Source organism: Callospermophilus lateralis, chromosome 5, assembly GCF_048772815.1.
Source record: "Callospermophilus lateralis isolate mCalLat2 chromosome 5, mCalLat2.hap1, whole genome shotgun sequence".
Classification (NCBI taxonomy): domain Eukaryota; kingdom Metazoa; phylum Chordata; class Mammalia; order Rodentia; family Sciuridae; genus Callospermophilus; species Callospermophilus lateralis.
Window position 1 is genome coordinate 42,961,777 of NC_135309.1, and position 27,765 is coordinate 42,989,541.

At 36.5% G+C, this 27,765-nt stretch overlaps 1 protein-coding gene across 8 annotated transcripts in view; it reads left to right on the plus strand.

Moving 5' to 3' along the window:
• Nsd1 (nuclear receptor binding SET domain protein 1) overlaps nucleotides 1-27,765 on the plus strand; it is a 140,725-nt gene that overhangs the window by 54,829 nt on the left and 58,131 nt on the right. For all 8 annotated transcript variants that reach the window (XM_076856591.2, XM_076856593.2, XM_076856594.2 and 5 more), the window contains exons 4-8: nucleotides 1,114-1,286; nucleotides 3,790-6,355; nucleotides 22,004-22,125; nucleotides 24,600-24,870; nucleotides 26,961-27,070. In XM_076856591.2, coding sequence (XP_076712706.2) covers nucleotides 1,114-1,286; nucleotides 3,790-6,355; nucleotides 22,004-22,125; nucleotides 24,600-24,870; nucleotides 26,961-27,070 — 3,242 coding nt within the window. The remainder of the gene's footprint in view (nucleotides 1-1,113; nucleotides 1,287-3,789; nucleotides 6,356-22,003; nucleotides 22,126-24,599; nucleotides 24,871-26,960; nucleotides 27,071-27,765) is intronic.

Below are 27,765 nucleotides of genomic sequence, written 5' to 3' on the forward strand. Positions count from 1 at the left end.
GGAAATGAAGAAACTATGGACTCCCTGGATTTCATTTCTTTTCTTTTCTTTTTTGCTGTTTAGATTTCCAAAGCAGGTATTTGACTACAAGTTTGCTGTCTGAATAACTTTAAACTTAGTGTGTCTATATAATTGGGATCATACTACTTATTTCTAGGGAAAAAGGACCTCGTATAGTATCTGGCCCAGAAAACTACTACATTAATGTTAATGCATTATATCACGTTTCTTGCCTTACATATTTTACTGTAGTGTTTCTAGTGTTCTTAGTCATTTGTTCTTTTTTTGTTTGTTTGTATTGCTGCAACTTACTTTATGTGCGTTATTTTTTGACAATGAAGCTATAGTACCCCCCCACTCCTTTTTTTTTGGGTTTGGAACCAGGGATTGATCTCAGGAGTACTCAACCACTGAGCCTCATCCCCAGCCCTATTTTGTGTTTTATTTAGAGACAAGGTCTCACTGAGTTGTCTGGTGCCTAGCTGTTGCTGAGGCTTTCTTTGAACTTGTGATTCTCTTGTTTTAGCGTTCTGAGCCACCGGGACTACAGGCTTGCACCACTGTGTCTGGCGAGGCTGTCGAACATTATAAGCTGATGATGAATTTTGTTGACTACTCCCTTAGTTTGCTTTGCTATTAACTAATTAACCAGTTTGTTTGAGGTTTTGGTACTGGAAATTGAACCCAGGGGCACTCTATGATTGAACTGTGTCTCCTGTCCTTTGTATTTTGAGACAGAGTCTCAGTCTCACTAGGTTGGTGAGGCCACCTTGGACTAGAGATTTCTCCAGCATTAGTCTCCTGAGTAGCTGGGATTACAGGCATGTGCCTCCATGATCTAACTGATCCTTAACATAGACTAAACTATGGTCTAACTGATCCCTAACATATACTTAGACTAAACTACTGATATTTTCAAAAACTTTCATGCATTTTCTTGCCATATAAATTGAATATAATTTTTCTTCTATGTGATCTACTCCCAATTGTCTGGTTCTGTTGATATTTTATCATGTTTATTGATTTTCACTAGAGACTAAGCATCTTTGGCAGTAGGGGTAAGGCTATTCTCTAGATGATGAAGTAGTGACACTGATTTTTATCCTTATCTAGTTGCCAATCGGAGACCATATCGGGAATATTACGTGGAGGCTTTTGGAGACCCTTCTGAAAGAGCCTGGGTGGCTGGAAAAGCAATCGTCATGTTTGAAGGCAGGCATCAATTTGAAGAACTACCTGTTCTTAGGAAAAGAGGAAAGCAGAAAGAAAAAGGATATAGGCATAAGGTAAAAATAAAATCTCAATAAGGGGCTTCTTAAAAATTATCTACTTGTAGATTGGCAGAAAGGAGAAGCATTGTTCTTGAAATATAAGCCATTTTCTTTGTTAGTAGGGTATCTTTGAGAAAATAGCTAGTAAGCAGGTTTTTTGCAGGGATGAGGGTGAAGTAAGCTTTTGAAATACTTTACATTGTTTTTGAAGAAATGACTTTAGATACTTCTACCTTGTCTCTAAGAGAAGCCACAATACAATACCACCTGACCAGTCTTTTTTGATTATTTCTTAGGCAAGAGGAAAGTGATCATTAAAATGAAATATCCTACTTCTCATCCTCTGGACTAATTATTTCTCTTAAAAATCAGAATAATCAGCTTTTTAACATTTTTTTTTTTAATGTTTTATCAGTGTTGAATTCATTCTTTCAAAACCTGGATATATTTTAATCATGAACGTTTATTTCTTTTGCTTGATGTTAATGTTGGCTGAGAAAAATTTTCTTTTAATTTTTCCCTCCAATTTTGTTGTTAAAATACACATAGCATCAAATTAATCATTTTAACCATACTTTAGTTACAATTTATGATGTAAAATTATCTATGTAAAATATATATGTTGGTGGTATTGGGTATCAAACTCAGGGTTTCATGCATTGTAGGAAAACACTACCACTGAGCTATGTTCCTGGGTCTCTTAATTCTTTTCATTTGCTAAAACTGAAACTTTGTCTCCATTAAATAGTAACTTACTATTTCTTTTTTCCCCTAGCTCCTAACAATCACTATTCTTTCTCAGTATGATTTAATTTTTTTTATAGTCATTTCTTTTTTTTTAGAGAATTTTTTAATATTTATTTTTTAGTTTTTCGGCGGACACAACATCTTTGTATGTGGTGCTGAGGATCGAACCCGGGCCGCACGCATGCCAGGCGAGCACACTACCGCTTGAGCCACATCCCCAGCTCAATAGTCAATTCTTTTGCTTTTTTGTTTTGTTTTGGTATCAGGGATTGTACTCAGGGGCACTCTGAACCACATCCCCAGTCCTATTTTGTTTTTATTTAGAGACAAGGTCTCGCTGAATTGCTTAGCGCCTCACCGTTGCTGAGGCTGGCTTTGAACTCACGATCCTCCTGTCTTAGCCTTCCAAGCACTGGGATTACAAGCGTGCCCCTCCGTACTCAGCACCAGTTCTTTTATAGTCACTTTAAAAGAAGAAATAATTCTTAGTTTGCTTCTTATTTCACTGTGTATATATAATATGTATAAACAAGTACTTTTAGATTTTTTGAAAAAAATTATGATTAGGATAATTTTAAATTAGTATACAGGGTCTATCACTTTTATAAGTTCTTTTAGACTCATCTTTATCTCTAAAACTGTCTAATAACATACCTTGTAGAACTGTTCTGATTAGAAGTATGTATAAAATACCCTGTTATAAGTTTGATAATATGAAAACTATTAGTATATGTTGTTAGGACGAAGGAGTTTAACTTGCTATTATTTTGGATGGTTAGTGGTAGGAAGTTGTCAGAATTTTTATTTTATGCTTTTAGCTAGGTAGATTTATTACCCTTCTTTTCATAGGATTTATCTAGTACTTTCTTGTTCTGGAACATTGATTTACTTTAGTCAGAGACATGAGCATTAGTGGGTATATTTGCATATAAAAGAGACCACATAGTTTAGTGCCTCTTTAGTGACAGTTTTACATTCTTAGCAGAACATCTTTTTCACAAGTATTAAAATTAATTGTGAACACTTAGAGTTAACAATGTTAATACTTGACTAGTATCTATTATATGGAGCCAAGGAAGGAAAGAGCCTAGAAAATTAGATACGTTTCACAGAGCCTCAAATCTCCTCATGCTGTGAAGATCCTAGAAAAGAACACATGTATTTTGTTATACCCAAGTGTCTCTGTACTACATAATCATGCCTCAGAGATAAATAGGACATAATCCACTTTGTATGTACTTAGCTAGATGCCCTAGTGATAGGTAGAATTTAAAAATTCAGGTTTCCTAGAATTAGATCTGATCTCTTCATTCCTCCCTGCCTGTATTTTCATATTCATCCTTAAACTTTTTCTTTCTTTTGCATCTGAGCATGTGCATGCCCTTCATAAGTCAGGAAGAAAATAAATCCTTATTCTAAGTTATAGAGGAGTAAGTAAGGAAGGTCTGATTTAGAAATGTAATATTTTCAGTTGTAGTCTGAGTAATGGCTACTTCTTTTTGTTTATAAATCCAAGAAGGGCAGAGAATTTATGACACCAATTCTCCTCTAATGATGAGTCTTATTGACCGAAGTATTGTTGGGGAATCCCTTTTAGGTAAACTGAGGGTAAATCAACATGATAATTTCCTGACAAGTCTCATAATAAGACCTTGAAGAAGTGCAAAAAGTTTAGATAAGCTTCTGATTTGAAAGATGTTTATTCATTTTCTTCCAGTGTCGCCTCACATTTCTCTGATAAGTGTTGTGCTTTTTCTCGTTTACATTTAAGGTTCCTCAGAAAATTTTGAGTAAATGGGAAGCCAGTGTTGGTCTTGCTGAACAATATGATGTTCCTAAAGGGTCAAAGAACCGAAAATGTGTCACTGGTTCAGGCAAGTTGGACAGTGAGGAGGATATGCCATTTGAGGACTGTACAAATGATCCTGAATCAGAACATGATCTGTTGCTTAATGGCTGCTTGAAATCTCTGGCTTTTGATTCTGAGCATTCTGCAGATGAGAAGGAAAAGCCCTCTGCTAAGTCTCGAGCCAGAAAGAGCTCTGATAATCCAAAAAGGACTAGTGTGAAAAAAAGCGTCATGCAATTTGAAGCACATAAGGAAGAACGGAGGGGTAAGATTCCAGAGAACCTTGGCCTAAACTTTATCTCTGGGGATGTATCTGATAAGCAGGCCTCTAATGAACTTTCAAGGATAGCAAACAGCCTCACAGCGTCCAGCACTGCGCCTGGAAGTTTCCTGTTTTCTTCGTGTGGCAAAAACAGTGCAAAGAAAGAATTTGAGACTTCAAATTGTGATTCTTTATTGGGCTTGTCTGAGGGTGCCTTGATCTCTAAACATTCTGGGGAGAAAAAGAAACTTCAGCGAGGTCTGGTGTGTAGTTCAAAAGTACAGCTCTGTTATATTGGAGCTGGTGATGAGGAAAAGCGAAGTGATTCCATCAGTATCTGTACCACTTCTGATGATGGAAGTAGTGATCTGGATCCTGTAGAACACAGCTCAGAGTCTGATAACAGTGTCCTTGAAATTACAGATACATTTGATAGAAGAGAGAACATGTTATCCATGCAGAAAAATGAAAAGATGAAGTATTCTAGGTATCCTGCTACAAACACTAGGGTGAAAGCAAAACAGAAATCTCTCATTAACTCACATACAGACCACTTACTAGATTGTACAAAGACAGTAGATCCTGGAACTGAGACATCTCAGGTTAATCTCACTGATATTAAAGTGTCCACTCTCGTCCACAAAACCCAATCGGAGTTTAGAAATGATGGTCTCTCTCCAAAATTTAACACACCATCAAGCATTTCCAGTGAAAACACACTGATAAAGAGTGGTACTACAAATCAAGCTCTGTTACATTCGAAAAGCAAACAGCCCAAGTTCCGAAGTATAAAGTGTAAACATAAAGAAAATCCAGTTATAGTAGAACCCCAAGGTACAAATGAGGACTGTGGTTTGAAATGCTGCTCTTCTGATACCAAAGGCTCTCCTTTGGCCAGCATTTCTAAAACTGGAAAGGTGGATGGGCTAAAACTACTGAACAACATGCATGAGAAAACCAGGGATTCAAGTGACATAGAAACAGCAGTAGTTAAACATGTTCTATCTGAATTGAAGGAACTCTCTTACAGATCCTTAGGTGATGATGTCAGTGACTCTGGAACATCAAAGCCCTCAAAACCATTACTTTTTTCTTCTGCTTCTAGTCAGAATCATATACCTATTGAACCAGACTACAAATTTAGTACATTGCTAATGATGTTGAAAGATATGCATGATAGTAAGACCAAGGAGCAAAGGTTGATGACTGCTCAGAATCTGGTCTCTTATCGAAGTCCTGTTCGTGGCGACTGTTCTACTACCAGTAGTCCTGTGGCAGCATCTAAGGTTTTGGTTTCAGGAGGCTCCACCCACAATTCAGAAAAAAATGGAGAGGGCACTCAGGACTCAGCCCATCCTAACTCTAGTGGTGACTCTGTGCTCTCTGGGGAGTTGTCTGCCTCCTTGCCTGGCATAGTGTCTGACAGAGGAGACCTTCCTGCTTCTGGCAAAAGTCGTCCCAACTGTGTTACCAGGCGCAACTGTGCCCGATCAAAACCATCCTCCAAATTTAGAGATGTTTTTTCAGCCCAGGTGGCAAAGAATACAGTGAACCGGAAAGCCTTAAAGACAGAGCGCAAAAGAAAACTGAACCAGAACCGGCTTTCAGCTGTGACTCTGGAAACTGCACTGCAGGGAGACAAAGAGAGTGGATGCTCTGTGAATGGCCCATCCAAGGGTGGGGTAGAAGATCTTGGTAAAGAAGAAACTCTTCAATTAACAGGACATTTAAAAAGTGAAGATGCTCAGTTTTCCGTTGTACATTTTGATAAACAGTCTGAACCTGATAAAATTCTTGAAAAGGGTTCCCCCTTTGAGAACAGAAAAGGCCCAGAGCTGGACTCTGAAATGAATAGTGAGAATGATGAACTAAATGGGGTAAATCAAGTGGTGCCTAAAAAGCGGTGGCAGCGTTTAAACCAAAGGCGCACAAAACCTGGAAAGCGCACTAACAGGTTTAAGGAGAAAGAGAACTCTGAGGGTGCCTTTGGGGTCTTGCTTCCTAGTGACCCTGTTCAGAAGGGTCGGGATGATTTCCCAGAGAATAGAACTCCAACTTCTACAAACATACTAGAGGACTCACTGACAGATCCAAATCATGCTAGCCACTTAGATTCAGTTGGTCCACCCTTGAATGTTTGTGATAAATCCAGTGCAAGCGTGGAAGATATGGAAAAGGAGCCAGTAATTCCCAGTTTGACACCCCAGGCTGAGCTCCCTGAACCAGGTAAGGACTTCTGACTGTGGTGAAAGGGGTTGGAAAAAGTGCCTATGATGTTCCTCTTCTGAAGTTGATGTGTTTTAATGGAAAGTTCATTTGTAAACTGGGAAGGGAAGGATCATCTAAAAGAAAAGGCTTTATCTAGAAGATACGAAATTTTGAAAATCACATTTCTATATATATTTTCAGACATTTTTACCAAAACCTTTTCCTCACTTTTTCCTTTTAGTAAGTCTCAGCAATATTTTTGTTCTTGTTCCTTATTCCTACCTTTAAAAATCTATTAGCTTTGGGGACTCAATGTGTTATTGCAGGTAATTGAGAAACTTTGGGCTTGAAATTTAAATTCCTTTGTTCACAGCTTATGATAGATCTATCTATTCTGTAAGCAAAAGGAATATTCTGGGAGAAAAAAATGAAACTGTTCTGTAGTACTTATGGGAAGGTCTTAAGTGTATTAAATCCATTTTGGAAGATTTATAAGTAGATAAAAATACCAGGGGTATCTTACCTTAGCAGTATGAGGGAAACAGTAAAAATCTGTCAGGATATTAACGTACAGTGTAGTCACTGAGGATAAAATTAAGTATCCTTAAATGTGAGAGTCCTGAAATTACTTACCATAGTACATTTTCCCTTCTCAGCTTTATTGAAGTATAATTCACACATCATAAAATTTATAGTACAATTTGTGGTTTTTAGTATTTTTCACAGAGTATGCAAAAGTCCACATGATCAAATGTGGAACATTTGTTTACCCCAATCTATTGCCAGTCTTCCTTCAATTTTCCCCAATCTATTGCCAGTTCCATATAATTCTTAGAAATAGAATCAGATAATGTGTGACCCTGGCTTCTTTAACTTTGTATATTGTTTTCAAGATCCATCCGTGATGTAGGAACTCTTTCTTTTTCCACTTGTATTGATTGAACCCAGGCCCTGGCACATGGTGGGAAGGTGCTCTATCACTGAACTATATCCTCAGCTTTCCTTTTTTTTTTTTTTTTAAATCCCCTTCAATGTGGTGTTGGGTATCAGACCCAGGGCTTCTTGCATGCTAAGCAGCTAAGCACATGCTCTGCCATTGATCTGTACCACAGCACCCCCTCCTCATTTTGTCCCTGTTTTCTGAGATGCTGGGATTACAGGCATGCACTACTACAAATGGCACCCTTCTTTTTTTCCTTATTCATTTATTAGTCTGTGGACATTTAGGTTGCTTCCACATCTTGTCTTGTGAATAATAAATGCAGCAGTGAATGTGGATGTGCTCTTTGAGATCGATTTTCAGTTATTTTTTATATAAATCCAAAAGTGAAATTGCTAGGTTACATAGTAATTTTTAAATATATATATATATATATATATATATATATATTTAGTTATAGGTGGACACAACATCTTCATTTTATTGTTTTGTGGTGCTGGGGATCAAACCCAGTCCCCCATGCCTGGTAGGCGAGCTCTCTACTTCTGAGCCACAACCCCAATCCCACATAGTAATGTTTAATATTTATTTTTAAGTTGGACACAGTATTTTATTTACTTTTATGTGGTGCTGGGGATTGAACCCTGGGCCTCACATGTGCTAGGCAAGTACTCTACCACTGAGCCACAACCCCAGCCCTGTAATTTTTTATTTTATGTGGTTCTAGAATTGAACACAGTGCCTCACACATGCTAGGCTTTACAGCCCCAGCCCCTGTAATTTTAATAGGAATTTTACTTGTAAGTTTTTGAGGAACTTCCATATTCTCCATAGTTGATGCACCATTTTAAATTCCACTGATTGTGCAAAAGGGCTCTTAGCTCTTCCTATCCTTGTTAACAACTTATTTTCTGTTTCTTGTTAACAACTTATTTTCTGTTTCTCTGAGCATAGCCATACTAATGGGGGTGAGGTGATAGCCCATTATGGTTTTGATTTGCATTTCTCTGGTGTTGAACATCTTTTCAGGGGTTTATTGGCCATTTGTATATTTTCTTTGGAGAACAGTCTGTTCAAGTCCTTTGCCCATATTTTAACCTGGTTATTATTAGTTGTGACAGTTCTGTATGTATTGTAAATATTAACCACTGTATCTGATACATAATTTGTGGATATTTTCTCCTATTCCATAAGTTGTCTTTTCACTCTGTGGGTTTTTGACTGTCTTTCCACATTGTGAATAATATTGCCACCCTTGTTGAACTACTTGACTGGGTATGTGATGCTTTATTTATTTCAGAGCTCTCTATTCTGTTAGTCTTCATATCTATGTTTATGCTGGTACCATATTGTTTAATTGCTGTAGCTTTGGATATGTTTGGAAATTAGGGTAAGGACTCCAGCTTTTCCCTAAAGATTGTTTTGTTTAATTAGGGATTCTCTTGAAATCCCATATGAATTTTAAAGAGTTTTTCTCTATTTCTACAACATGTTCCATATTGGTGTTTTTGTTTTGTTTCTTTGTTTTTTGGAAACAGGGTCTTGTTGTACCCAGGCTAGCCGTGAACTTGAGATCAAGTAATCTTCCTGCTGATGCTACAGGTGCACACCATTGTGTCTGGCTGTTTTTGGAATTTTGATAGGAATTGCAGTGAATGTGAAGTTTGCTTTGGTAGTATGGATATCTTCTAGTGTTGTTTTTTTTTTTTGTACTGGGTCTTGAACTGAGGGGCACTCAACAACTGATCCACATCCCCAACCCTGTTTTGTTTTTTACTTAGAGATTGAGTCTCACTGAGTTGCTTAGCGCCTCACTGCTGCTGAGGCTAGCTTTGAACTTTGGTAGAGATTTTGCTCTCTCAGCCTCTATCTCAGGCTCCGAGCCATTGGGATTACAGGTGTGAGCTACTGCGCCCTGCTGGAAATGCAAGATTTTTTAGTGTTAATTTTGTCTTCTACAGCTTTGCTGAATTTGTTCTACCACATTTTTAATGTAATATTTAGGATTTTCTACATATAAGATTGTGTTTTTGCAGAAAATTTTGCTTCTTACTTTCCAGTTTGAATGCTTTTTCTTGTCCAGTTACTTTGTTTGAGCTTTCAGTACTGTTTTGAAGGCATCTGTAGAGTGGGTATATTTTCAGTTTTTCACCATTGAATTTAATGTTAGCTGGGATCTTTGCATATATCATCTTTATTGTGTTTATGGGATTTTCCTGGTTTGTTGACTTACTGAGTGGTGGTTGAATTTTGTCAGATGCTTTCTGTGCATCAATTGAAATGATCATATGATTTTGGGGGGTTTATTTATCCTGTTAATATGGTCTATTTAATAATTATTTTCTTTCTTTCTTTTTTTTTTTAACAACCATCCCAGAATTAAATCACTTTGGTCATGAGTGTGATTCCTAACAATTTACTGTTGAGTTTGGTTTGTTAGTATTTTGTGAAGAGTTTTGCATCAGTAGTAACAAGCATATTGGTCTATAACATTCTTGCAGTATCTTTTGTCTGGCTTTCCTTGTCAGAGTTAGTCCTTGGCTTCCAGTGATCCTGGATTTTTCTTTGTTGGAAGGTTGTCTGCTGGATTTTCTATTTCTTCATGAGTCATTTCATTTAGTCTTGATAGATTATATATTTCTAGGGATGTATCTGTTTCTCCTTGGTGATTCAAGTTATTTCTGATTTTAATTGATTCTCTTTCTCTCAAAGACTTTAAACTTACTTTTATTGATTGATTGATTGTTCTTTTCAAAAAAGCAACTGGAGTAGTCAAGTTTTTTCTTTTGGCATTACCATGGCTTTGCACACATCAGCCCTGCTTTTTTGTATTATTTTCTATTCTTTATTTATTTTTCCCCCTCCCCTCCCCTTTCTTTCTTTCAAGAGAATTTTTCAATATTTATTTTTTAGCTTTGGGCAGACACAACATCTTTATTTGTATGTGGTGTTGAGGATCCAACCCAGCGCCGCGCGCATGCCAGGCAAGCACGCTACTGCTTTAGCCACATCCCCAGCCCCCCCATAACTTATTAAGACTTATTTTGCGACAAAGTGATTTATTTTGGAGAATGTTCCCTGTGCACATATAGAAGAATATGTATTTTGTTACTGTCAAGTGGTTTTTTCTTTCTTTCTTCCTTTTTTTAACATTTATTTTTTAGGTATAGATGGACACAACACAATGCCTTTATTTTTATGAGGTTCGAACCCGGGTCCCACCAGTGCTAGGCGAGTGCTCTATTGCTGAGCCACAATCCCAGCCCCACAACTGGTGTTTTCTGTATATGTCTATTAAGTTCAGTTCATCTGTAGTGTTGTTGAATTCTTGTTTCCTTATTTATCTTCTGTATGGCTGCATTTGCCATTATTGTGAGTAGTGTAATAAAATCTCTTCATGGAATTATTTCTTCCTTTAATTCTGTCAATGTTTGCTTCATTTTTGGGTCTTCTGATATTATATATTCCAGGTGAATTGATTGTTTTTTTATAGTGACTTTTTAGTTGTAGTTGGACACAGTACCTTTATTTCACTTATTTATTTTTATGTGGTATTGAGTATAGCACGTGCGAGGCGAGCGCTCTACCTCTGAGAACAACCCCAGCCCTAACTTTTTTAAAAAATTATTTATTTATTTGTTTTTAGTTATAGGTGGACTTGATAACCTTTAATTTTTTTAAAATGTGGTACTGAGGATTGAACTCAGTGCCTCACACATGCTAGGCAAACGCTCTGAGCCACAACCTCAGCTCCTCCATCCTTTAACTTTCAACCTATATATGTCCTTAAATTTTAAGGTGAATCTTTTGTAGATAATGTATAATTACATCATATTTAATCTATTCAGCCATGCTATCTTTTTATTAGAACCTTTAAGCCATTTACATTTAAAATAAGGAAGGAGTTACTATTGCCAGTTTTTTTTTAATTGTTTTAGTTGTAGATGGATACGATACCATTATTTTTTTTCATTTATTTTTATGCGGTGCCGAGGAATCAAATCCAGCGCCTGACATGTACAAGGCAAGCGCTCTACCACTGAGCCCCAGCCCTATTATTGCCAGTTTTAAAATTATAGTTTGTGTGTCTTGTATCTGGTTGTTCCTTTTCCTACCTTGCTTCCTTTGTGTGTATTTTATATTGACATGCTTTTTTCCCTTTTCATTTCATTTTGTGTCTTCTATAGGCAATTTTATTTGGTTACCATCAGACATACATGAAACACGATAATCTTTACACTGTGAACAGCTTAAATTGTTCATAAAAAAACTTATCCCTTTTTGGGTGTGTGTGTGTGTGTGTGTGTGTGTGTTACTGAGCATTGAGCCTAGGGGCACTTTACCACTGACCTACATCTCCAGTCCTTTTTTTTCTTTATGGGTACTAGGAATTGAACTCAGGGACACTCAACCACTGAGCCATACCCCCAGCCCTATTTTTTTTTTTTTTTGTATTTTATTTAGAGACAGGGTCTCACTGAATTGCTTAATGCCTTGCCTTTGCTGAGGCTGACTTTGAACTTGTAATCCTCCTGTCTCAGCCTCCTGAGCTGCTGGGATTACAGGTGTGCACCACCATGCCCGGCTATCCCCAATCCTTTCTAATTTTTTTGTTCTGAGACAGGGTCTAAGTTGTTTAGGGCCTTGCTGATATGATGAGACTGGCTTCTTAACTTGTCATCTTTCTGCCTCACTCTTCCCAAGTTCCTGGGATTATAAGCATGTGGTTGGCAAAATACCACTGTTTTACATATTCCCATTTCCACTTTGTTTCTCCCCCACCCTTTGTCTTTTATATTGTAAGTTATATCTATCTATGTTGTGTATACATTAACAGTTTAATAGTTATAGTTATTTTTACGCTTTTGTTTGCTAAATTCTATACCTGATTTAGTTGTGTTTTATGCAACAGCATTACAGTATTTAGTATTTGTATACGCAGATTAGTCTTTACCGACAAGCTTTTAATTTTTTATTGTGGCTGTCTTTGTGCTCATCTATGGTATTGCAACCTCTTTTTTTTTTTTTTTTTTAACAGAGAGGGAGAGAGAGAGAGAGAATTTTAATATTTTTAGTATTTGGCTGTCACAACATCTTTGTATGTATGTGGTGCTGAGGATCGAACCCGGGCCGCACGCATGCCAGGCGAGCGCGCTACCGCTTGAGCCACATCCCCAGCCCCATATTGCAACCTCTTTTTTTTTTTTTTTTTAATATTTTATTTCTTAGTTTTTGGCAGACACAACATCTTTGTTTGTATGCGGTGCTGAGGATCAAACCTGGGCCGCACGCATGCCAGACGGGCACGCTACCGCTTGAGTCACATCCCCAGCCCATATCGCAACCTCTTAATAAAGGGTTTTCTACTATGTATTGTTGTTAAATCAACATCTCTCTGGGGAGACAAGACTTGTGACTTCCTCTTGCCATCTTGTTGATGTCCCTCTTATGTCTTTTTCATGCTGAATAATATTCCGTATGAACCATACTTTATTTGTCCATTCATCAGTTGGTTGATATTGAGGTTCTTTCCATTTTTTGCCTTTTACAAATGAAGGTATTTTGTATGTATTCAAGACATATGTCCATTAGATTTGCTGTATAAGTGTTGTCCTGTTTTTTGGTTGTCTCTTACTTTCTTGACCATATACTTTGAAGCACAAAATTTAAAAAAAATAATTTTTTTTTCCCCATTAAATTTGTTCGTTTTTTGGTGTCCCCTCAGAACCTTTGTGTAACCTTTGGTCTTGAAGATTTATATATTTTTTTTCTAGTGCCTTTGATCTGTTTTGTTTTTAATGGTGTCAGGGGTCCAACTATTTTTGTGAATGTTGGTATTGATTTTTCTCAGCACCATTGATTGGAAAAGAATATTTAGTCCTTATTGCATGGTTTGTCATTAGTGTTGAAAACAAATCAACTGTAAATATGTAAGGAATAAATGCTAAATTCTCAATTTTTTTCTGTTACTCTATAGGAAAGGGACAGTTCTCTGAATATCCAAAATATTAGATTCTTGATCTATTTTATTTACTTATCCTTTGAGAGAACATCTTGGTGTGTTGCTCATGCTTACCTTGAACTCATTTTTCTGTGGCCTTAGCCTCCAAAATTACTGTAATTATAGGCATGTGCCACCTCTTCCAGCTTTAGCTGTGGTTTTAGTAGGTTAACTTTTATGGTGAGAAACTTCCTTTTTAGTCCTACTTTTGTCATTTATATTTTTGTACCTATTGAGACTACCCCCAGATTATTGTATGAATATGATATAATTCACTGATTGATTTTTGTGTGTGTGTGTTTGTGCTGAGGATTGAACTCAGGGCCTGTGTATGCAAGGCAAGCACTCTACCAACTGAGCTATATCTTCAGTCCATTGATTTTTGTATTTTTAACTTGCAGCCTTATAGTGAATCCTATTTGGTCCATGGCATTTTTTACATTGCTGGATTTTGATTTGCTTGTAAGGAATGATTTTCTGCAGGGTTTTTTTTTTTTTTTTTTTTGGTGTGTGTGTGTGTATGTACACACACACATGTGTGATATCTTTTGTCTAATTTTAATTTTAAAATTTTGAGGAGTGCCAGGGATTGAACTAGGGGGCACTCAACCACTGAGCCATATCCCCATCCCTATTTTATATTTTATTTAGAGACAGGGTCTCACTGAGTTGCCTAATACCTACCCATTGCTGAGGCTGGCTTTGAACTTGCAATTCTCCTGTCTCAGCTTCCTGAGCTACTGGATTACAGATGAGTACCACCATTGTCTAGTTTTTGTATCAGGATACTAGTGGCCTGATAAGATGTATTGTGACATAGGGTAGGGATTTTCTTTGTCTTTTGTTTTTGTTGTGCTTGGAATGCAAACCTGGGAATCATGCATGCTGAGCATGTGCTGTACTGCTGAGCCACACCCTGGTTGATTCTTAAATTAATACTTTGCTATAACCCTGTTGTGGCCTTCCTAATTTATTTGTTTTTTTAGGAAAACTTTACCAATATCATTGTTCTGGGTTATTTAGTTGGCTTTTAGTTGAAATATTTAGTGTGTGTCAGACTGGGAAAAAATTCTTTGGTGTGAAGATGTGTCCTTGACTTTTCAGGTATGGAGGTTTTTTTTGCCCCTGATTTCTCATAGTTTAAGATTACGGAATTTATGTCCTTGTTTTTGCTGGAGATAGAGCCCATAGCCTCAGGCATGCTAGGCAAATGCTCTGTCATTCAACTGTACCCCCATCCCTGGTCTTGCTTTATTGTGGTTCTTGTTTTCCCAGTAGGCACCAAAATCCAGGCCAAATTATTCTTGGTTCAGGGTTATTATTGTTCAAAGTAGGGTGTCTCTAAAACTTTTACTGTTCTCCTTTAAGGGAAGGTAAGCTCAGACACTGAGACTAAAATATTTAGAACATTTTTAGCAGTTTAATTTTATGCCTTTTGGGTCTAGCAGTTAAAAATCAGGCACTTTTTGTTTTTCTGTTCTGTTTCATTTTTTTCCATTAATTCAAAAGGTGATTTGAAAACTCTTGGTTTCGGACATTGACTTCCCATTGTTGGCTATAGTTTTAGTTTCCCTTGGCAAGGGAAGATTTTTTTTTCTATGTGAAACCAGAATTATAACTCCCCCTCTTCCATTTTGATCTCTCATCCGCATGTGTGTGTGCGCGTGCGCTCATTTTTACTGAAAAGTGTTACGTGTGACAGAATTATTTAGTCCTGTTAAGAGAGTAGGATGATGAAACATAAAATGTTATGCTCTATGGGAGATATTTGAAAGTAGCTTCTAAAGAAGGTAGTGGTATAGATGAAGCAAGATTGGCCATGAATTTGTAATTGTTGACTCTAAATGATATGTACATGGGTTTGAAATTCTTTATTTAAAAAAAGAGCACGGAAAATGGTAAATATTTGGGTAACTGTAAATAATAATGACTGAAGAAAATAATGCTTTAAGGAATTAAATACATATATTATATATATATATTACCAGCACATGCTGGTAATCCAGCTACTCAGTAGGCTGAAGCAGGAGGATCACAAGTTTAAGTCCATCCTCTTCAGTCTCAAGAGAATCTGCCTAAAGTAAAAAGTAAAAAATAAAATGGGTTGTAGCTCTGTAATAGAACACTCCTGGGTTCCACTCCTAGTACACTATAAAAACAAAAAAGAATGTAAATACATATAAAACCGTGATATACAACAGTGTATATAATTCGGGATAGAGGCAGTGGAAGTTATTTCTGTTTACTCTCTGGGAGGATAACCACACTCATTACTTTGAGTTAGAAATTTGAATTTTTAAATTGACCCAAGGGGGTGCGATTGCGGCTCAATGGTGGAGGCCTAACCTAGTACATGCGAGTCCCTGGGTTCGATCCTCAGCACCACATTTAAAAAAAATAAATAAAGGTATTTTGTCCAACTACAACTAAAAAATAAATTTAAAAAACATTGACCCAAAACAGAAAGCAAAGTCCCTCTGTGGTGTTTTGTTGGAAGATTTGTCCCATAGACTTTTCCCATAGTCTACATTGTATGGTTTGTATCCGTGGTATATAGTTTAACATATTTCTCTGATTTCTGTATCAGTTTGAGATTTTGACTTGAATATATTAATGTTTGAGTTCTTCTTTATCCTCTGCCCTTTTATCAAGAGGCTTACATCTTCAGCTTACAAGTTCTCTGACACTAGCAGCCACTGGTAAATAAGGTTATAGTGCTGCTTTGGGGAAAACAAATAAGTTAAGCAGGATAGTCAATGCTGGAGTGTTTCAATTTTAAATACAGCGACCAGTCAAGGTAGACATGGCCATGGTGTGGATATTGGAGCAGAATTCAAAGAAGAACTCAAACATTGAGTTTAAACTTTTGCCCCTTTCACTTTAATAGGATTGCCCATAGCCCTCAGGCCAAATCAGTTTTAGTGGTCTATTTCTATGCGTTTTTACTTTCTCTTAGTTTTTGTTTTACATAGTTTTTTTTTTTTTTTTTAATTCTCGGTGCTTTGATTCCTTTAAGAGGATTTTAAAAACACATTATACATCATTTTTATTTGATGTCGTCAACAGATGTGAGATGCGCAATATAGCTTATTCATGATTAGGCTGTTCTTTGGGGGTTTGTTTGTTAAGAAAATAATGTTCTGTCTCTAAGGTTTCAGAGTTGATGAAGTAGAGGTGGCTATGAGAGGACTGATGTTGATAAGTAGTATTCTAGTCCTATGGGGAAGTTTGCCATTTTCATAAAAAGGAGAGACCTGCAATTTAGCTGTGATGAAAGGGACTTTATTGTTTTAAAATTAATTTTCTTCAAGGTAATTATTTATATAATAAAATTTGCATACACTATATGAACAATTAAATGATTTTTAAAGTAAATTTATTGAGTTATGCAGTCATTCCCATAAACCAGTTGTAGAACATTTCTGTCAGGGCCAAAAGAGCACCATTAGCTTGTGTGTAATATTCTTTCTTTTTTTAATTTTCTTTTTTTAATTTCAAGGAATTGAAACCAGGGTGCTTTACCGTTGAGCCACATCCCAAGCCTTTTTTAATTATTTTATTTAGATATAGGGTCTTGCTTTGTTTCTTAGGGCTTGTTAAATTGCTGAGGCCTGCTTTGAATTCGAGATCCTCTTGCCTCAAACTACACCACCAGGCCAGGCTATAGTTAATTCGTGTTTTTACCTTCAACACCGGATAACCACTAATCTGTTCTCTGTACTTTTAGAGGTGCTTTTTCTGGACATTGTATAGTGTGGTCTCTTGTGCTTTGCATTTTTCACTTGACTTAATGTTTTTGCAGTGTATCCATATCAAAGCCCTTTTCACTAGTTCTGTTTTATTATCACGAGATGTTCAGTATAGTGATATGCCACGTTTTATTCATCCATTCATTAGCTGATTAACATTAAGGTTATTTCACTTTTTTGGATATTTAATTAGCCCAATAAGATGTGTTTGTAAGAGTCTAAAAAGCTAGTGCTTGATTTGCTCAGTGTGAGCAATTTATTTACATTCTTATAATATTTCTTATTCTTAAATATCTCATATTTCTTTTCTTAAAATTTTGTAGTTTTAGAGTAGTCATGAGGTCGTGGCCCTGTGTTAGGAATTGGGGTATGTTTGCCCACAACCCCATGGTGAACAGTGCTTTGACTCCTGCTCTGTTGTGTGTTTACTGTATATTTCTTTTTTTTTTTTCTATTAAACTTAAAGGATTTAGTACTCTTCTCACTGGCTTATGTAATTTTTTGACTTTTAATTATTTCCCTTCAGTATTCAAAAGGTCATTCCTCTTTTGTTTCTAACTTATTCTTTAATTTAGCTTGCCATATCACTTCATTTTGGCCTCACTTTGCCCATTTATAGTAGGAGGAGTTGAATTAAGTGATTCCTCTAGTTTTCCAATTCACAAGTGCTAAATAAACTATTAGGAGAACATAAAGGGATGTTCTTTAAAGGATAATTTTGCAGTGAGTAATGTATGTGACTTTGTAGGGCCCTAAAAGGTGTGTCAGATATAATTAGACATTTTTTTCACTTTAATTTCCACTTTGGGGGTGTGTGTGCATTGTATTGGGCATTGAATTCAGAGGCACTCTACCTCTGTGCAAGTCCTTTTAGCTTTTATTTTCAGACAGGGTGTTGCTAAATTGCCTAGGCTGGTCTCGAACTTGCTATCCTCTGCCTTAACTTCTGGAGCAGCTGAGACTATAAGGGTGTGCTACAATCCCCAGCTTAATTTCCAGTCTTTTGTGCCCTTTGCTGGTTTCCTTGTTGTTTCTCTCTCTCTCCCTCCTTCCCTCCCTCCCCCCCCCCTTGAGCTCTCTCTCCCCCCTCCCCCTCCCCCTCTCCCCCTCTCCATCTCCCCCTACCCCTCTCTCCCCCCTCCCTCTCTCTCTCCCTCTCTCTCCTCTCTCTCCTCTCTGTCTCCCTCTCTCTTTCTGGTACTGAGGATTAAACCCAGGGCGCTCAACCACTGAGCCTCATCCCCAGCCCTTTTTTAAATGTTATTTAGAGACAGGGTCTTGCTGAGATGCTAAGTGCCTCAGTAAGTTACTGAGGCTGGCTTTGAACTCACAATCCTCCTGCCTCTGCCTCCTGAGCTGCTGGGATTACAGGCGTGCTCCATTGTTCCTGGCTCCTTGCTGTTTTCAAGGAAATAGAGAACTGGAGGACTGAAGCCTATACTAAGTAGTTATTTTTTATGAGGTATAAACCCCAAGCTAGAGTGAGACTGTTTGGGAATGAGATCCAATCTGTGTGATATAGGTGGTGTGGGAGATGCTGCTGCAATAGCATAGGGACTTGTTTAGGAAGAAGAACCCAAGGACTTTAGAATTTTGATAGATTTTGTTTGGAATCAAGGTCTTGCCACCTCAGTAATTGACTCCCCCTTTATTATGACTAACTTCATGTTTTTGTTTGTTTTTAAAATTGGCTTCCCTTTTTGAGCCCCATTATATTATTTATAAAGTTATGGGTATCATGTGGGTGTGGTCATGCACATATATGATCCCAGCTACTTGGGAGACTGAGGCAGGAGGATCCCAAGTCATTAATAAATAAGGAAGGAGAACAAGGAAGCAAACAAGCGAATGAGTGAGGAAGCAGGCAGATGGGAGATGTAGCTCACTGGTATATGGTTTGCCTGGATTCAATCCCTAGTACCACCAAAAAAATAAAAAATAAAATAAAATGGATATTGTTTTCTGAGTTGCAAATTGAAGTGATTATTGGAGATTCTTGGATGGCAGTTGGCTTAACTTACCTGGTACATAGTAACTCTCTTACTACCTCCTTTCATTTCTTTGGTCTTTTTTTTTCTATTAAAAATGTCACTGGTGTTTGAAAAACTTAGATGGATATATAATGGGAATTTATTGAAGCATAATCAACTTTCCTCTGAACATAAATTAATTGCCATTAACTCTCATAGGTATGAATGTGTGTATTCATTCCAAGATGTATTTTTTGCTTATTTCTTTTTTTAACCTAAATGGATTTTTCAAACATTTTTATTTGGGAGAAATAATTACTTGGCTTGTGGTTTTAATTTATTTTGAAATAATTGCTTGGGAAAAATCTCTCCACTTCAGGTCAATTAGAGATTTATTGCATACCATGGAAAAGTTAGGAAAATTCCAGTGATTTTCATGTTGTAACTAGCCCCATAATTTTATTAAGAGCAATGTAGGTATACAATTTTAATAACTATTTCAGCCTTTATTATTACTTTTAAATAAAGTAAAAGGTATGTTGCTAGTATTTACTGCTATGAAATTACAACACTTACTAGTAGTACAAAGCAACTATCTGAAGCATCTTGCCCTAATAAAAGGTTTTATGGGGGTTTATTTCCATAAGTGCTAAGGAGAGGGAGTTTTTTGTGATACTAGTGCTTGCCTTTGACCCTTTCTTTTTCCTTTTTTTTTTAACATTTATTTTTTAGTTATAGGTGGACATCATACCTTTATTTTATTTTTATGTGGTGTTGGGGATCGAACTCAGTGCCTCACACATGTTAGGCAAGTGCTCAACCACTGAGCCACAACCCCAGCCCCACCTATTTCTTCTTGATTTCAACTTTTGGGGTGTTTTGTTGCTTTGGACTCCTCCTGGGCTTATTGCTTTCCTTTCATTGTAAGGATCAGTAATGCCACATTCACCTGAGGGCAGGAAACAGCTTCCAGTGAGGTCATCATAACTTTATGAAATGCCTTTTGCCTCCTGGGTAGACTGTGCCTTCCATTATGCATTAGCTGTGTTCCCAAAAAGGTTACCTACAGTGTGGTAAAATGGTTATAGTATCTGAAGTATATTAAACCTGGGACAAAGTGTGCTGGGAATGTAGGTCAGTGGTAGAGCACTTTCATGGCCCTGAGTTCACAATTGTCAGTATTAACAAAACAAATATTGCCACCACCAACACACACATATTTACTGGGGCAAGATTTTTTTTTTTTTAAAGTTGTAAGGTGGATACAACATCTGTATTTTATTTATTTTTATATGGTGCTGAGGATTGAACCCAGTACCTCACACATGCGAGGCAAACGCTTTACTACTGAGCTACAGCCACAGCCCTGGGACAAGGTTTTATAGGGAAATTTTAATAGACATTTGTTTCCACCGTTAATTCAAAGAAATAATGTTATGAAGTTGTTCTTCTGTGCTTTTGTCCAACTGTGATGAATCTGGATTCATCCTACTGTTGATCCTGCAACTCAGAAAGCCAAAGAGGAGGATTGCATGTTCGAAGCCAGCCTTGGAAACATAGACCCTGTCTCAAAATATAAATGTTTGAGGGGGCTGGGATTGTGGCTCAGCGGTAGAGTGCTCGCCTAGCGCGTGTGAGGCCCTGGGTTTGATCCTCAGCACCACATAAAGATAAATAAAGGTATTGTGTCCAACTACAAATAAAAAAATATAAATAAATAAATAAATAAATGTTTGAGGGTACAGCTCAGTGGTAGAGTGCTCCTGAGTTCAAACCTTAGTACTTCGGGGAGAAAAATTGCAAAATAGAAATTGCATATCTACTGAACATGTTCAGTATTGTTAAGTTGATAACAATTAACTATTTATATAAAATATGGGTTATGTTGGATATTTTAAGTAATGTGTAAATGATTTGAAACATAGGAGAGGATATGCATAGGTAATATGCAAATGTGATATTATTGTATATTAGGGATTTGAGCACCCAGTGATTTTGTTATCTGTGGGGATTCCTAGAACCAACACCCCACAAATACTGAAGGATAACTGTTTTACTCTCCTATCTTTTGTGTGTGTGTGTGTGTACGTGTATGTGTGTGTATGGGGATACCAGGGATTGAACTCAGGGGCACATCCCCAGCCCTATTTTATATTTTATATAGAGACAGGGTCTCAGTGAGTTGCTGAGGCTTGCTTTGAACTTGCAATCCTCCTTCTTCAGCCTCCCAAGCCGCTTGGATTACAAGGTGTGGACCACGATGCCTGGTTTACTCTCCTATCTTTTGCATGTATTTTTATGACATTGTGATATTGAAATACATTGAGATATTTATGTATTTTTATTATTCATATTTCTAAAGTGAAACTCACTGCAATCCTGGTGGAAAGTGCTTTTGAAACTAATCTGGTATGCTGATTAGGCAAATCTATCTCAGTGTCTATCTAATATTCTGTATATTCCAGAGAGATTTCATTCGTTCTTTTATTTATTTATTCATTCTTTGCACTGAGGATTGATCCAAGATGTTGAGTTATATCCCTATCCCTTTTTATTTTTTAATTTTGAGACAGGGTTTTGTCAAGTTGCCCAGGCTGGCCTTGTACTTGCCGTCCTTCTGCCTCAGGCTCCTCAGTAGTTTGGGATTACAGGAGTATGTGCCAGTGCACCTGGTTTAGAGAGATATTAGTTAAAACAATCCATCTACATTTTAATGCTAGGTTTATTTGGACTGGCTTTGTCACTACAGGATATTAGTTTAAATTTTCAACCTTTTCCTTAAGATTGGGTGGCTGTGTGTATGTGTAGTGTGTATGTGTAGTAATCACACTTAATCACACTTGTGATAAATCGTAGCAAATTGTTTGTGCCTTTCATAGTGTAAGCCCAAATCTTTTTTATGTGGTTTCCCATCTTGTTACTTTTGGGAGTGTGAATATGGTTTCAGGAAATCAGTGAATTCTCCTGCAGCTTTTTAGTTAGTATTGAACTTATTTCCTCTTTTAGCTGTGCGGTCAGAGAAGAAACGCCTCAGGAAGCCCAGCAAGTGGCTTCTGGAATATACAGAAGAATATGATCAGATATTTGCTCCTAAGAAAAAAAAGAAGGTACAGGAACAGGTACACAAGGTATGTGACAGTGGTTCAACAAACTTGGGCTTCTTATTTTGCCTTCAGCATTGTATTTTATCTTCATGAGGCAGTAAGCTCCTGAACTGGGATCTTGATCTTTCTTTCTTTGTTTTTTGATTTTTAAATCTTTAGCATCTAGCACAGTACTTTGCATTTATTAATTATGTAAGAATTATATCACTAATTCTTCATGTTGTATATCTGTCTATATATGTCCCTCCCACCTGTTTTTTTTAGTACTGGGTATCAAAACCAAGGTAGCTGGGCAGGGTGGTGGCCCATGCCTATAATCCCAGTGGTTCGGGAATCAGCAAGAAGCAGGAGGATCACCAATTCAGATCACTCAGCAACTCAGTGAGGTCCTAAACAACTTAGCGAGTTTTTGGCTCTAAATAAAATAACAAAAGAGGGCTGGAGATGTGGCTCAGAGGTTAAGTGTGTCTCTGTTCAGTCCCTGGTACCCAAAAGAAAACAAAAGAAAACCAGGGGCATGTTAGGTAAGCATTCTTAACACTGAGAATGCCTATCTGCCTGCCTTCCTTTCCTTGCTTTTCAAGATTCCCTTTTTGGGATTAAACCCAGTGGTGGGGCAGCAGGCAGGCAAAGGTGGGGTGGGTGCACTCTGCCATTGAGCTACATACCCAGCCTTTTTATTTTTCATTTTGAGACAGGGTCTTGTATTTTGCCAATGCTGGTCTCCAACATGTGATCCTACTACCTCAGCCTTCTGAATCCTGACTGAGATTACAGGTGTGTGCCACCACACCCTGCTCTGTGTATATATGTGTTTTTCCCTTCTTAGCTATTGAAGACTGTTTAATGACTTAGGAATATTGTTATCATATGGTGTTGAGTAGACTTTAAACTGAATTATTTTATTTTATTTTTTTTTCGTTTTGCAGCATAACATTTATTTTTATTAAAACATTCTTAAAATTCTTCAATTTGTGTACTTACTTTTATTCTAATTTGTTTCTTTTAAATCTTTAATATTATTGCTGTTTTGTGTAGTTTAAAATTATTTTCAGAATAATTCTCATTTTCCATTTTTTTTCCTGTGAAGCAGTAACTCCTCAACTTTTGCTCTACATCCTGGGATGTCTCCACTCCATGCACAGATATTCTTTTTTTTTTTTTTTTTTTAAATGTGTTTTAATTAGTTACACATGACAGTACAATGACCTTGACGTATTATACATTTGAAATAGATGGGATATAGTACCTCATTTTTCTGATTAAACTGAATTATTTTAAAGTCATTGAATGTATTTTATATTTTGTTTTGATTTTATGCCTCTAGGAATCAATCCCACAGCACTGCACATTGTAACCCATGCCCTCTACTACTTAACTACATCCCCATCTAGAGAGGCATTTTGACAGTATATCCCTAAATACTTTAATATGCATCTCTGAAAAATAATTTTCCTTTATAATCATTTTAAGAGTTTTATGTCTTGTAAGATCAGCTTAGCTAATATTGGCCTATGGATGTCTCCTTTCTAGATTTATGACTGCTTCCTCACAACCTTCACTTTTTTGTTTCTCAATTACCTATAGTCCCTTTAAGGGGAAGGTAGAATATTTAATTCATTGGTTATATTTTATATATTGCATGGCATTAGAAGGTATAAACCATTAACTTGTCCATTTTGGTGACTCATTCCTTTAAATTTTATTTATCCCTTTTGATCAAGAAGCAGAATGTGTATAATTACTTTGGTTCCAAAGAAATGTCCTATTCCTCATTACCCATTTCTCTTATGTTAAAACATAAAAATAAAAAAAAGTTGAAGATCCTTGGCTTTGTCAGTAATTTTGTTAGGGTTCACACAATGAAAACTTTGAGATTTTATAATTTCTTCTGCTTTTAACTAGCCATCCCTTTTATTATCTGAATCACTATTGTGCTTCTTTCTTTCCTTGTAATTACTAGTTACGATTAAGGAACTTGTTAGTAGTTGTGTTAACTGGTGCATTAGCAGAACATTTTTTCTTTTCTTTTTGGATTATTGTCATGCACTTTGGAGTTTTTGTAGCTTCTGTGTATCTCATTGAACTCCATTTTTTTTTAAATTGTAAAATAGATATACCACATTAACTAACTTCAGTGTACAATTATGTGACATTAAGTGTGGTCACATTGTAATACAACCATCATTACAAGCAAAGCATTTTTATATTCTCAAAATGAAACTGAGTACCCAGTAACCAATAGTTTCCTTTCCCCCTCAACCCCTGCAATTAAATTCTGCTTTTTGTCCATGAATTTTATTTTTCTACATATCTCAGGTTAGTTAAATCATGGAACACTTGAAATTTTGTCTTTGGCTTATTTCCTTTAGTATATCCTCTAGGATCATCCATCTTGTATGTGTCAGAATTTTATTCCTTTTTGAGTGCATTATTCTATTTGGCAAATTATAGCAATTTTGACTTGGAAATTCTAGTGTTTCTTTTTTTCCTCTTAGGTAAGTTCCCGCTGTGAAGAGGAAAACCTTGTAGCCCGATGTCGAACTAGTGCTCAGAACAAGCAGGTGGATGAGAATTCTTTGATTTCAACCAAAGAAGAGCCTCCAGTTCTTGAAAGGGAGGCTCCATTTTTGGAGGGTCCCTTGGCTCAGTCAGAACTTGGAGGTGGACATGCTGAGTTGCCACAGCTAACCTTGTCTGTTCCTGTGGCTCCAGAAGTCTCCCTACGACCTGCCCTTGAGTCTGAGGAATTGCTTGTTAAAACACCAGGTAAGGTGGGGTTGGAGTCTCAGTATATAAGTGGATATGATTGGACACAACATATATATATACTTTTTTTTTTTACTGTGTTTTGATATAAAGCTGACATTTAAACTACCCATTTTTGTCCTGGGATACGCCTAAAATAGTGGTTATTTTGATGTAGTTTCTGACCCTGAACTAATTTATGGTATATCTTCAAGAAGACATATTTTTAGAAGTTCCTCGCTTTCCCATCATTGTTTTTCATGGTTATTGATCAGCCACCATTTGAATAAACAGGGAGAGATAGCCACCAGACATTAGTGGAATAAGTGCTTGAAATCTATGCTGTGTTTACCAGCTCCACCAATTGCTGTGTTGCGTAGGAAATCTCTGAACTTGTTTTCATATGTATAAAATGAAGGTCATAATGTAATAAAAATGTATAATGTTATCATATTATATTCCTGAATATATAACATAGTAAGAAGTTAACTTAATTACTAGTTGCTTATCTTTTTATCACCCTTTCATACTAGGAATTTAATCCAGGGGTGCTCTACCACTAAGCTACATCTGTAGCCCTTTTTATTTTTCATTTTGAGACAGGGTTTTGGTAAGTTGCCCAAGCTGGCCTTGAACTTGAAATTTTCTGGCTTGTAGCCTTCCTAATAACAGGGATTACAGATGTGTGCTATTCTGTCTGGCTCATTTTGTCATTGTTAACACATGTTACCTAGGGGAGAGTTAGATATAAATGTATTATCTCATTTACCTTTTCACTATTGAATGTTTTAGTCAGCTCAGATATGTGAAGAATTCTCTTGTTTGCTTTTAAATTTTGGATAAATACTTTTTACATTCCCAATAGTAGCTTGTAAGGTTTTCTCCTTCAAATAAAGGGGGCAAAAAGAATCCTTATTGTGCTTATAAGGCAGAATCAAAGGATTTCAGTTTAATTTAATTTACAATTTTTTTTTAAAGCCAGTTTTTTGTTTGATTGTGCTAAGACACTCAGGCTCTTTTTTTCTTTTTAATATTTATTTTTCAATTTTCGGTGGACACAACATCTTTATTTTTATGTGGTGCTAAGGATCAAACCCAGTGCCCCATGCATGCCAGGTGAGCGCGTTACCGCTTGAGCCACATCCCCAGCCTGACACTCAGGCTTTGATCATGTCCTTGTGCAGTGTTGTGCTGGGGTTTTGAACCCAGCGCCTTGCACATGCTAGGCAAGTGCTATACTACTGAAATACATCTGTAGCCCCAAAAGTTTTCTTTTCTTTTTTTTTTTTTTTTGGTAGTACCAGAGATTGAACCCAGAAGGACTCTGCCATTTAGTTATAACCCCAACCCTTTTTATTTCATTTTTAGACAGAATCCTGCTAAGTTTCTGAGGGTGGCTTTGAACTTGTGATCTTACTGTTTCAGCCTTCTAAATTATTGGGATTATAGGTGTACACCATCACTCCTGGCCCCAAAAAAGATTTTTAAAAGAATTGGAAAAGTCCTTAACCCTTTTTTTTTTGTGCTAAACCTTATTACTATGCTCTTGTATATAATTCTTAGGAACACTCTCTTATTTATTTAGGTGCAGAGCAAAAATTAAAATTGTGGTGCATTTTAACCCACCCACAATCCAGATTTTATTTTACTTTTTTTCTCTTTTGTTCTTACCATTAAATAATTGCTGTAAATGCAGTTCAAGTCTTTGACATCTCCCTTAGTTTTTCTATGACTTTAGGAAAAAAATATCCACACACAAGTACATCCTCAAATGAGTTTGTGTCTTCATTGAGAGCTATTTGCTTGTTTATTTATTTATATATATATTTTTGGACACAATACGTTTATTTTATTTTTTTATGTGGTGCTGAGGATCGAACCCAAGGCCTCATGCATGCTAGGCGAACACTTTACCACTGAGCCACAACCCCAGCCCTTGCTTGTTTATTTTAAGTAGAATTTTATTATAAATAAATTCCCATCCTGCCCCTCCCCATAAGATGCTGAGAAAAACATGAACAGTGTTGTGATTCTGTTGTATACAGATTCTTTTCAAAATTAGCTTGTGTCCAGTTTCTAAATCATTTAATGAGAAAGTATGTGTATTTTAGGAAATTATGAAAGTAAGCGTCAAAGAAAACCAACAAAGAAACTTCTTGAATCCAATGATTTAGACCCTGGATTTATGCCCAAGAAGGGAGACCTTGGCTTTTCTAAAAAGGTATGTTATTTTTGTTAATGCTAAAAAGGTTTAAATCCAGAAAGTGTGGAATTTTAAAAAACAATCTTTTATTACTGTTAACATTGATATACATAATACAATAGCACCTTTTATTTGTGGTTTCAATTTCCACAGTTTGAGGTGACTGTGGTCAACTGTGTTTTGAAATACCAAATTGAAAATTCTAGGAATATACAATTCCTAAGTTTTAAATTGTTCAGGATTTTGAATAGCAAGATAAAATCTCACACCATTCCACTCTGTCTTATTCTGTTTATGAATCATCCATTTGTCCAGCATATTCACACTGTGTACTTTTCACCTGTGGATCACCTAGTAGCCATGTTACCTGATCAGCTATCATGGTATTGTAGTGTTTGTATTCAAGTAACTTTTGTTGTACTTAATAATGGTCCCAACATATAAAAATTGTGATGGTTGGCAGTTCCAAAATGCTGAAGAGAAGCTGTAAAGTGTTTCCTTTTAAGTGAAATGGTGACAGTTCTAGATTTAACAAGGAAAGAAAAAAAGCTTAAGTTCACATTGCTGAGATCTGTGGTAAGAATGAGTCCTCTATCTGTCAAATTATGAAGAAGAAAGAAGAAATTTATGCTAGTTTTGCTGTTATATCACATATTGTAGAAGTTACAGCCACATTGCATAAGTGCTTAGTTAAGATAGAAAAAGCATTAATT